The 12673-nt window shown below is 46.4% G+C and overlaps 1 protein-coding gene across 1 annotated transcript in view; it reads right to left on the reverse strand.

Annotated features, from left to right (window-relative positions):
* The window catches only part of samd10b (sterile alpha motif domain containing 10b), a 43702-nt gene that overhangs the window by 6325 nt on the left and 24704 nt on the right, over window positions 1–12673 (reverse strand). The window contains exons 3-4 of the mRNA XM_061257339.1: window positions 5620–5788; window positions 591–731 (exon numbers count right to left, since the gene is read on the reverse strand). Coding sequence (XP_061113323.1) covers window positions 591–731; window positions 5620–5788 — 310 coding nt within the window. The remainder of the gene's footprint in view (window positions 1–590; window positions 732–5619; window positions 5789–12673) is intronic.

Below are 12673 nucleotides of genomic sequence, written 5' to 3' on the forward strand. Positions count from 1 at the left end.
GGAGGAAAGCGGAGTAGCAAGAGGACACCCACGTGAACACAGGGAGAACACGCAAGCACGACGCAGAGAAGATCTGACCGATTTGAACCCACAGCCTCTTTTGTGTGCTAAGCACTCCGCCCCTGTGTCGGCCATTTTCCCACAGCTCCCTAACTCATACAGAAGGACTGAAGCACCGCATGCTTTACAGAGGACTGCTGTACAGCTTTCCATCAAGTAGATTAGATGAGGATAATGGACTGTGTTCAAATGGGCTATGGGTTATTTCAGGTAGGTCAGAGACCCCATCTGCATTTAAATGCCTGTAGATGTTGAACTGGAGTTGCCTTTGTCAATGGGCTGATGACACAGACATGGCTGTGTAGGTAATGACAGTATAGGTGAAGTGCTGCTACAGCGAATCTGGAGAGAGCTGAGGACCGGCTCACGATGGCAGGCTGGGTTCCACAGATGCATTTACACGCTACATCCAGGTTGCCAAGTAATCTGCATTCATCGACGGCCCCCACCTCCCCCTCACATCCCCCCTCATCTCCCCTCCACCTCCCCCCAACCTCTCCCCTCACCTCTCCCCCCACCTCCCCCCTCACCTCGGCTGAGGAGCTGCAGGTTGCGCACCTCCTCTCGAACCTGCAGCTGCAGCACCTGCTGCAGCACCTCCTGCCTCAGCGCCTCCTGCGCGATGCCCATGCGCTCCAGCTTCTCCCCGTTCAGCCGCAGCAGAGCCCGTCCTGGAGCGGAGGAAGGAGCGGCGGAAGGGAGGGAAAGGAGAGGGAAGAGAGATGACAGACATATTGCATTAAATTACATTACAGGCGTTTAGCAGACGCTCTTATCCAGAGCGACGTACAGTGAAGTAGAAATTAAACCCAGGGACAAGTGCGCTGAGGACCCTAGAGGAAAGTATGGTGTCCTAGAGTGATCACATAGATACAACTTGAACCCTTGAAGAATACATCAACTTATCTACTAGCATACCACAGTTGGCAGCTAGAATACCTTGAGTACAACAATAGCTATACATAAGTGCTATTATAATATATGGCATACGCAAGGCTAATCATGGTAGTGAGATAAGGACAGTATTGCAATGTTAAGGACAGTAGTTATGGTGTGCAGGAGGATGGTATAAGACCATAAGGAAGGAGAAAGAAAGGCATGAAATGGGAGAGAATTGAGTGCGTGGGGAAAAAAGAGCACTCTCATAAAAGGTGGCAAATATTAGCTATGCTAAAGGCATCACATTTCAATGCATTTCCACAAGTTTTCTGTAGAGGTGATTGGAAACTCATGAGGCTCTTGAGAATAACTCAAATAAGTAAAAGAGGAACAATCGCCCTTTATGCAAGATCAGGTACTGTGTTCTTTACCAGATGTGTCAGCTGTGCTATATATTTATTTAAGTAAAAGCAGTTGATATGCAGTTTTGCTACTACAGCTAAATGTGGCAAAAGATGGGATTGTGACCATGCATAATCAGCATATCTGTATTTACAGCAAATGTTATACCCTAACACAATGCATTAACTCTGGAATCACAGAAATGTTACATCCCATTAACTTCCATAAGCACTAGACGTGCACGCATTCTCCCCTCTCAGCGCCGTGTTTATGTTTGGATGCTTGTCCTTCAAACACCGGAAGAGCCAAGGAATTCATCATAGCCATGCCTGAGTGGCCAGGGGTCCACATCATAATTAGACATATAAATCACCCAGCTTCATTTCCCCATAAAGCCCCTCCTCTCACGCTTTACCTGTTTAACACACACACTGACACAAAGCCCATATACACTTGTTACAATGCAATAACATCAGTGATATTTTATGTGCGCTTGTTATTGCAAGTCATATGACTGAGTATGAAAAAAAGGTTAATGAAGGCTTGTTAGGTCATAAATATAATGTGACCTTGGTCCAGATGCTATAGGGAAACACGGCGCACAGCTTGACTCTTAACAGCCATTCAACTTTACCCATAAAATATAAATGACCTTAATAAACTGTCAGCGATGATTTTTATTCCAAAGATTTTCAGGAGGTTTGATGATTAATGTATGTTTCATTGGTTTGTATTCCACAGCACGGGGCTAATGGAAGCTGACCTGGTGTCTTCCCCTCCACTCCTCCTGTAGATAGCAATGCAAACAGCCGCTGGCTAGATGAACAAGAGGGGCAGAGATATGGAGGGGGTCTGGAGGGGAATTGTGACTTCTTGATAGAGCTGTTAATCCACGCTGGCTGAAAAGGTGAGGGGGGCGGCGGAAACTGACAACAACAGAAAAAAGAGCAAAACAAAAAAAACGCACCGGCCTCAGATCTCTGAGCTGCCAAAGCAGTCTGACTCCACCGGGCAGCCCTTTAAGGGAGGAGGGGGAGAAGAGAAGTCTTTTGTGTAGCTGACAGGGCTTGCACGATATCCCCTAATGATCGCACGTAAAGCCTTTTCCCCTGCTGTGCCATCCCCGGGCCAAGGAAGCAAAAGTGTGTGTGTGTGTGTGTGTCTGTGTGCGTGTGTGTGTGTGTGTCTGTTGGGGGGGGTTCCTGAGAAAGAGGGAAAGGGGTAAGCTTTCCCCTCCCGTTCTGCATGTGCGTGCGTGTGTGTGTGTCTGTGTGCGTGTGTGTTGGGGGGGGGTTCCTGAGAAAGGGGGAAAGGGGTAAGCTCTTCCCTCCCGTTCTGCACGTGCGTGTGTGTGTGTGTGTGTGTGTTGGGGGGGGGGGGTTCCTGAGAAAGGGGGAAAGGGGTAAGCTCTTCCCTCCCGGTGTGCATGTGCGTGTGTGCGTGTGTGTGGAGGTACGTGCTTGGGTGCATGTGTGCGTTTTTGTGTATATATACGTACGTGTGTGTATGTGTCCGTGTGAGTGAGGAGAGGCAGATAGGCTTAGCATAGCATTTATAGGGATGGAGAGTGCATCACTACTGTGACCAGATATGCATCACGGAGATATTCGGTCACCAGTGGGCATTGCCCTACATTCCAGATGGTGGTTTGCATGGTCCACTGGGGGATTCAACCCCCCTCAAGGTTTTTACTGAGTGCACAAGACCCCATTTTGAAAGAAAACAATGCTTTGACTAACAGCAAGGTTCCCTTAGATAATGGATGTCTATATTTGCCCTTGGGTTTTATGAAGAGGATCAGAGATTCTGTTCCACACTAGTCTTCTTCTTTTACCCTATATATTGTAAGTAATCTCTTTTCTCAGCTCAAAGTTTACTTCACCATCACCACTACTCTCTTATCTTTTGTATGATAAGCTTAGTAAAAAATTCATAGCTCCATTTATCAGTCCAAAGCTTGTCTTCTGCAGTAGTTTCTGTTCCATTTTACAGTCTTGGCAGTCACATCTCAATGTGGAAATGAGAACTAAGCCATCTGCTGAGCCCCATCCATATTCAGCCATGCGCTTGTCAGCACTGCAGCATGTGGAATTACGGTCCAGTTGTGTTCCAGTTGTGGTCCAATGGGAGCAGTGTGTTGCAGTTTCCTTGAACTTCTTATCAGCATCTGATAAGGCCCGTGGTGATGGAGGCACACAGGAAAGCGCGTGCTGAAATCAGCGCAGAAGCATTTCGCCCCCAGAAACACTTTGTCCTAGAATGCCTGCGCCCTTGATCCTTTGTGTACAATTAGATGGAGGAGATGAATAGAGCTCAAATCAATTCCCCTCAGACAAGCTTAATATGCTTCATAATAATTTCCTGCAGATAGCATTAGCAGTGCTGCCAGAAACCCCCACTCAACTTTCTGCAGCTCCAATTCACAAGAAAAATGATTATTAAAAACAAAAGGTATCGACTCTTAGACAAAACAAGCTCTTGGTGTCATTATATGCTTCCTGAAATAATTTAAATTTGATAAATATTACTATGTAAACATACAGAGAGAGAGAGAGAGAGAGAGAGAGAGAGAGAGAGAGAGGGGGGGGGGGCAGAACTGCAGCTGTCATTTAGAAGATGGTAACAGAAACCGTAAAAACAATCTGAGCCAGTGAAGAGCATGCCGATGTTTAACATCAACTCTCGTTGTCATAGAAAAAAAACATACGACAAGAGCACAGAACATTATGTTATCCCTGAAACTTTACGGCAAGGAGTTCCAGTTACCCGAAGGAAGAGTCTCAAATGAAATGAGAGAGTTCCTATCAAGATGGGGAGTGACCCTGCGGCTTTGAGAAACAATCTGTTCCCTCTCAGTGCGCTCGAATGAAACCTGTTATACACAGTGCTCTCACTGCAAGAATCCGGCTGTGTTGTTGCTCTAGTGATTATACTCCAACTGTACAGAAGTCAATACTGTCATCTAAAGGACAGGGGGGGAGAAGGGTACAGAGATTGGAGGAGAGAGAGGGGAAAGGAAACAAATAGATAGAAAGAAACATGGGGGAGGGGGAGGGTGAGGCAAGAGGGAAGGAAAAATATAGAGGGCATAAGGAAAACAAAGTGAAAGAGAGAGGGAAGAAGATAGATTACCAGAGGGACAGAGAGATGGAGCGAGAGAAGGAAAGAGTGTGCGGTGGGAGAAAGGGAGGGAAGGAGAGAGACAGTGAGAGAGAGTGATTGAGAGAGAGGAGAATGTACAGATGGAGAGGAAAGGGCAGTGTAGCCTGGGTTCGGGTTCAGGGAGCGATGGATGAGAGTGACATTACAGTTTGACAACAGTCTGAGGTATTCAAACTCTCACTCGGACTCTATCCGCCATGGGAAGCCAGTGTCTCCACAGCTCAAAACCCATCAATCACAAGTCACTCTGTATGGCATGTCGAGCCAGGGCTTAGACACCCTGCCCCCTCCCTCCTTTAATATGGCTCAAAAGTTGTGTCATGGAAGCGTAACTGCTGGGGGACTCATTATAATGTGTAAATCAGTTCTTTCTGGCTTCCACTTTCCACTTCTTTCAGAATTCCAAAGCTCTTTTTATTCGGATGACTGACTCCTAAATCTTACAATCTTAAAACAACTTTCCGAAATCCCTCACTTGAAAATTCAAGGCGTGACACGGAGCTAAAAATAAATATTTGTCCAGAGTTATGTTCTGTAATGCTTGCAGAACACGGTCAGCCCTGCTGAACACGATCCTAGTAGTCAGGCCCACTGGACATGGTCCTAGCAGCCAGCCCCACTGAACATGGTCCTAGCAGCCCTGCTGAACATGGTCCTAGCAGTCAGCCCCACTGAACATGGTCCTAGCAGTCACCTCAGTGAGAGAGGAAGCTGCAGCCATACCTTAATGGATGCTGCTAAACTTTGCTGTTTTTCTTCCCACTTATTAGAACTGACAGTACAGAGGGCAATTAAGAGAGGGATGGAGCAATCACTACAGAAAAAAACATGAATGGCTGCATCAGTAACCCAGTGGTGACAGGAAAAAAGGCTTTGGCATGATCAATTCTATAATGGGATTAGCTAAAATGTCTATTATTATCCATTAGCAAGAAGGACAATATGTAAAATGTCGTCACTTGGACATGATGGGAAAGGTGTTCATCCTTCCACACCCTGCAATTCCCCCCCATCAAAATCAAACAAAAGGCTGCACTGGGGCCAGTAGGAAAATGGGGGAAGTTGAGACAGATGGCTGATGGAGACCTAAGGAGAGTGCAGGTGTGTTGGCTGTACCTGTGATGGCGTGGTGTGAGAAGGCCTCGACGTAGGTCAGGTAGTTGTGGGGACAGTGCTTCTTCAGCCACTTGCAGACGTCCTGCTGCGTCCACAGGACCACAGGCTTGGAAAGACTGGAGAGCGTGGGGCTGGTGTGGTACACTGTGAAGGCCTCTCCAGGCCGCAGCTGGAACACACACACACACACAAACACACGCACACACACACACACACACACACACACACACAAGCACACACACACACACACACACACGCAAGCACAAGCACACACAGAAAACACCACACCACATACATCACACATTAGCAAACTTCTGCAGTGCATCTGACACTTCACAGTCAACCAATCACTTACTCAATGCACAGAGCCCTACACAAATCATCACCAGCATCACTCCTCTGTATTCAGATAATAAATGAAGAGAGCCCGGGCATGGTGGCCCCAACAGTGTACAGTGGATGGATAAGAAGGACAAAAGATATGGACACTGATAGGCTAATCACAGCATGTGATAATTTCAAAATTAGTCTTCATTAGGATTCAAATTCGATTCAGACTGTATGTGCTTTTTACAGTAAGCTGGAGAGGGGACTGTGTCTCCAGCTTACTGACATGGCTGTCTCCGGCCCTGACAGAAGTCCAGCTGCTTGGCACGCTTTCCCCCAGCTCCGTACACTCACTTAACTTCCTGTGTAACATATGGACTCATTACTACTGCATGGCTGCTGAGAAGCCAAGCACACGGTCACTACAGAATGAACCCAGCGAAGATATTTCAGTGGGCCTCTAACTCTGCATGAACACGGACTTAATTACACAGATAACTTTTAACAAATAGTCCATTAATGCTGCTGAATATTTAATGAAGCAATTTAGGTTTAGCTACTCAGTGAAGGCAGCAACAGTGGTGTTTTATCTGGGAGTTGAACCAGTGCCCTGATCGCTGGCCCACACTGCTGCTCCTACACACTCACAGCAAGCAGGCAAGCCAATTCACCCCCTTTTTATTGTGATTACTACTTCAGGCCTTGGCACTACCAAAGCTGCCAGATGATGATTGCCAACACTGAGGTTTTCAAGTTCATACGGGACCAAACACTTTTTCCACAAGAACGCAACTTTTGACACAAAAGAGATTTGAGCAGCAAAAATTGAGACCATCATTATTCTGGTAGCAAAGCAAAGACCTGACAAAAAAAGACAGTTTTGAAATGTCACCCATATTCTGTGTGTGTGGCAATGGCTCATCCATTATACAGTAAAGTGCTGAATATGAATGAGGTGTAATGTTTGAGACTGCACTGTGCATGCTGCGACACTCCATTTTAAACCCGTTTTTGTCACTCCCTGCCGTGGTTGCTGGAGTGGAATGTGACCGCATCGGTCTCCCTCCAGAAGATACCCTGAGGGACCCTGGGTGACATCTGCCCCCAGAAACACATGAGCACTGCTCTGCACACAAGGCATATGGGGTCTGCTCCCAGAATGGTGATGTGCAAAGAAGGCTGCTCACACATAATCTGCTGAGAGAGGCAAATCCCCCCCATCCCCCATTTATAGCACTATGCTAAAACGTCACCAGCACCACAGGGAGTCATGGTGGTGTTAGGTTTGTCCCATGAGCTGCCACTCTGTGCGTGTGTGTGTGTGTGTGTGTGTGTGTGTGTGTGCGAGCATGTATGCGTGTGTGTCTGTGTGTGTGTTAGGGGGGTCATTCACCCCTCAGGCAGCCTGTTTTCCTGTCTTCCAGGACTATGGCTGCTCTCTCACAGTGACAGCTAGAGCAGCAATCTCACATAAACTCAGCACAGAACAACAGAGGGACTGCAGCTGAAGGACAAGTGCAGTTGAGCAGGTGCAGCTGAGTGAATGGGTTAGACAGGCTCTCGACAGCCAATTAGCATCAGCAGAACAAAGGTCAGATAGCCAGTGGTGGAGGAGAACTCCTGTTAGCACAAGGCCTATATTGCATCAGAAGTGAAGTCAGAGACAAGAATTTGATGTAAGGTAATCAAAAGCAGAAGACTACTATCCACAGTCATTATTGTGTGGCTGATACTGTCATCCTGGGGTATTTTAAGGTGAGAGGTATATGAAGTTATACAACTGTGATGCTGATAAAATTGTTATTTCTTTCACAACACATCCACTATGGCCCCTTGCAAAGGGTGCATCAAGCTCCATTTCTCGTTGATAGATTGATAGGGGTCATGCAAAGGCTGGCATGCAAAAAACCAACCAACTTTCCAGGTGCTGTCTGCATGTGATCCGGGGGCTTTACTTTATAGGATGTCTTCCCCCTTAAACCCACCAGGCAGTTTTGTTCCTCAGCATATCTTACATTCACTAAAATGTATACAAAGCTCTGAGATGAGGTAAATGAAAACTCAGTATCAAAACTGAAGTTCCACAAAGATCAGCTTGCTGGATAACAGAAAATGCAATCCCAGCCCCTGATGTGTTCGATAGTGGAAAACAAAGACCATTTGCATGGCTCAGTGTGCAGGCCTTTCCCTTAATATACATGCACACTTCATTTCACCATTGATAATAAGCCAGAACCATTTTAATAGCTGAACTGCATTCATTCTGTAGTCTGGAGATACACTGAAACACTCCAACAGCTAGCTATTTCCCCAGGACGTGAATAGCACAGAAATGGGAAGAGCAACAGCCATTGGTTTGGAAAAATCCATGGCTGTCAGCCATCACCATGGATGGTACTTATAATATAATATAATACATGATCCATAGCTTTTTGGTTGTACAAAGACTTGCATGTGATTCCGGTGTTTAAAGGTGTAAAATGGAAGCGTTGCACCTCAGTCACTGCAGTGGGGTCACCCCTGGCTTAAGTGTTTGATAATGAATCTCAGGGGGAGGTCAGTTAGAGGGCTTTCAGAATGTAAACCAGTGTGTTTCTTGTCTGTAGCATTCTGTAAATATTCTGTGAGCTGCTTAAGGGCATTGTGTTCTTAGTTTGCCTTCAGACTGGATTTCAGCCGCATTAACCCCTGAATAAGCTTCATCCATAGAGAAAACACACAATTACATGTTTCATCAGCATAGCTCCTCAACAGGGCCATACAACACAGCAGGAGGACTGCAGTTGGCCAATAGAAATGGAATGATAGAATGAACAGGTCTGTCAGAAGACACAAGGGAACGAGAAAGAGACAAAGATACCTGCAGGCAGGGAGAGAGTAAGACAAAGACAGAGGAACGGGCAAAGTGAAATGGAGGGAAAGCAAACGAGTCGCAGTCATAAGGAGAATGGGGCAGATAGGAATAGCAAGGCCAAAGAAAGAGGGGAAGAGGAAGATGGGGACCCAGGCGGAGAGAATGAGGGGATTGGAGTCTCCCGTGAACACAGGCATCTGCAATATGACTTCAGTTCAAATCTCCCCGTGACTAATGGTGCTCATCTTGGGAACTAGATGAGGGGGAAATGAAACCCGAGTGTATCTCTCCCATCAGCTCCCCCACCTCCCCCTCCCATCCATCAGAAGCCATGACCACTGAGACAGCTCTACACCAATCCACCGTAACCCCCCCAGCCCCAGCCCACCCCCTACCTCCCACGTACCCACAACCCCAGAGACCTATTTCTGTCCATCCAGGGATGAGGACTCATTTATAATACAGCAGGAGTGTGCGCACGGAGAAAGCAGCCCCAGACACAGTTTACCAGGCAGAGCGCACTACAGCCCCATTGCGCTCCTTAATACTCTTCACACTAGCTGATATGCTAATGTAATCTAGGGGGACACACGCTTCCCAAAACTCACTGTTGGCAAATATTTATTCATAAGTGGTAGGAGAAATTAATTTGATTTTGGCATTCATGGGAAATAAAAACAAGCTTATGGAAACGTGTAAGCATCAACTAAAGACTAATATATTAATCTCAATCCGTCACTATTATTCAATATTTTATGAGCAGTATTTTTTCTTTTTTGTTGGCAAATGTCGATCGTTGTCGGTTCCCACGGAGGGGTTGAGCAGGCCCCTCACCGACCACAGCGCGGTACTTAACACCGTGCGCTTAACCAGATCTCTGGCTCGGGTCTCAGCCTTTCTTACTGTGTGCTTTGCGAGCTCAGGCGAACCAAGAATGCGAAATGAGGCTCTGAGCATTCATCCGCTCTGTCCCTCCATCCTCACTTTCTCTCTTCTCTGCTTTATCCCCTCCTTCTCTCACAACACTCGACTCTCATCCCTTAGTCTCCCTCTCTTTCAGTCCTGGTGCATTCATCCCTTTCCCCCTCTTATTTGCTGTTTTCGTACCGCCACATTTCCCTCTTGTTCCCACTCGCTCTCCCTTTTATCTTCTCCCTCTCTACCTTGAATTCTTCCCTTCTCTAATTCCATTCTCCCTCTACTACACCCCCCACCCCAGCCCTCCTCTTTCCCAGCTGTCTCTCCCTTTCTGTCCTTCCAAAAACTCCCTCCGCTCCTCAGCCTGAACGGCGGTCGACCTTGAGCAGGGAAGCACCGGTGTTTGTCTCTGCGTCGCTCGCCTCTGTTCCCCCGAGGGCCTGGGTCTGGATTTGTGCAGCAGTCAGGGAGTCTGAAGGCTTCTTAAAATTCCACGAGGCCCCTCGGAGGAAGCACCTTGGATGATGTGCTCACTCCTCCCGCCCTACACTGCCTGCCCGGATCGGCGATCAAAGATGCAGCCAATTAGCTAGAGAAAGCTGAGCAGAGCTGTATGTCAGTCAGTGGCCTGCAGCAGTGTCACCAGGCTGGGGACACTATCCCTGCACCCTTTGCTTTCACATCCCTGCTCAGTGCTATTCTAGTCAGGGCCCGACCCCAGAGAGCCTGACAAACTGGCACCAAACAAAACCCAATGGCCCCTTCTTCCCTTCTTTTGCAATATTCAGCATGTCCATGTCTTACCTGATGTCTAGCCAGGAGTAATTGTCCAAAGCACTCAGTTTTAGACTGATCCATTAGCACATTCCGAGATGCTTATACAGGACTTCCTGTAAAGGTCCATGAACCTTGACAATCAAGAACTGCTCCTAGTGTAGGGCACACAGCTAAGGTTTCTCACCTCCAGACTTTGGTTAAAGACAGAATTATTGACAGCAAATGCTGAATTTGCTCAAGGTTCGGTGTTCCCCTTTTGCCTGTCTGAGCAGCTTAAAGAGACGAGTGACTTCATTTAAATGAGGTGGACAGGTCCAGGTTTTTTGTAATTGCCACGTTTTCGAGATGTTTTATTTTTTTTCCTGTGGCAGGGGTCAGCAACCTGCCCAAGTAATGAGGAAACAAAACAAATCAAAGGCCAATCTTTGCCGTGCACTGCCTTTGCAATTCAAATGAGGGTTTTCAGTAATGAGCCCTGCCTGCTGAATGCGAAGTATGCTGCCGCTCAAAGGCGCTTGCACTTACACATGTTGTGCTTTTCATTTTTAATACAATTCACCCCTCAAATGGGGAACTCTTGCTACAATGGAAGAGGCTCGAACCAGCTTGTGAGGAGCAATTGGAGGTTTGGTGTCTTGCTCAGGGACAGTTCGACACACCCAGGGTGGGATCGAACCAGCAATCATCTGACTGCCAGAAGACTGCCCTTACCGCCTGAGCCAATGTCGCCCCAAGGTGTCCAAAAAGCTTTCCAAAAAGGATTACTCACAATAGTGCTTTCTAATGAACCTGCATCACATTTAAAATGGAAGTCCGAAATTATGTTAACCAGAGCCCGTTGTTAACCAGACCCCGTTAGTCAGAACAATTCCATGTTTTTCTATAGCTAATCCAACGCAAACGCTCACTGAATGTTTTACACCCATCTGAACATTCATTCTACTATGCAAACGCAGTGATATTTCTAAACTGTCCATTACCTGAATATGACATATTATACCTTGTTGGAAAGGGAAGGAAACCCTGTACAAGAAGATAGCCATGTTTTAAATTTGTTTGGTACTGAAATGGCCTAGCAATGCATTTATGAAAATGGCTGAAAAGATTACGTATTCATAACCAGGTGAGATATTTGGTTCCATAAATACGTGTGCATCGAATAATTAGCAAAACAAACTTACATTTCTACCAAACTGGAAATATATTGGCCGGACGTGCAATGAAAGCGAGCTAAGAAAAAACAAAACAATATGTTTATCCATGCAACTTCTAAATTGTATATTTTGTTCTTATATTGGAACATCATTTTTTGATATAGAGAAATGGTATCAAGGATCGCTAGAATATTATTTTTATTGTCCGAGTCTGTTATGAGGTCAGTGGCCCACAACACTGATGTTCTATGAATATTTAAAGCATATTTCAAGGGCATGCATTTGCCCAACATGTATTTTGTGCACGCTGACCTAAAACAAAACCATGTTACACCTTTCTAGTGCAGACATGTATATAATGGGTTATGACATTACCACTGTGTAACTACATAACACATTCTACTTCACATAAAATATAAGAGCACGCAATGCCTCAAATAACACACTTATGCACACCAGTACAAAGTCCCAGGCAGTGCTTATGAAGGCTTTATGCACTATAGTGTTACAGTATAAGAGCCATTATCTGATACTGACCTTCTGTCCTCAATGAAAGTCAAAGGATTTCTGATGCATTCTGTTAAATGCTATTATTGCACATTGCACATATTGCTAGCGGCATGGCCACACAGAGGCTATAATTACAGGGCCTCACTGAGGTACACAACAGCTGGGCTCAAACAGCCATCGCTCTGAACTGTGGCTACGCAGAAGGTCCTGCCCCAGCGGCAGAGGAGAGAGGCCGTTCCACAATGCTGCTCGCCTGCTCGCTCATTTCATTAGGAGCTTTCAGCGTGATTATGCAACAGCTGGAGTGATGTCAGGGCCTAGCCCACTGCTGCGGAAACCGCGGGCCACTCACAACGTGCCGTCCGCAGACAGAGACACCGGCACTTGTGAGGGCAATCGTCTGGGCTCTAATTTATAGGCAAAGTGCATTGCGACTCAATTGGTTTCTGCTGAAAGGAAAACAAAATCATATATCTATGGGGTTAGCACCGCTTGGAAAACAAATTAGTGTTTC

This window comes from Conger conger, chromosome 10 (genome assembly GCF_963514075.1).
Source record: "Conger conger chromosome 10, fConCon1.1, whole genome shotgun sequence".
In the NCBI taxonomy this organism is placed as follows: Eukaryota; Metazoa; Chordata; class Actinopteri; order Anguilliformes; family Congridae; genus Conger; species Conger conger.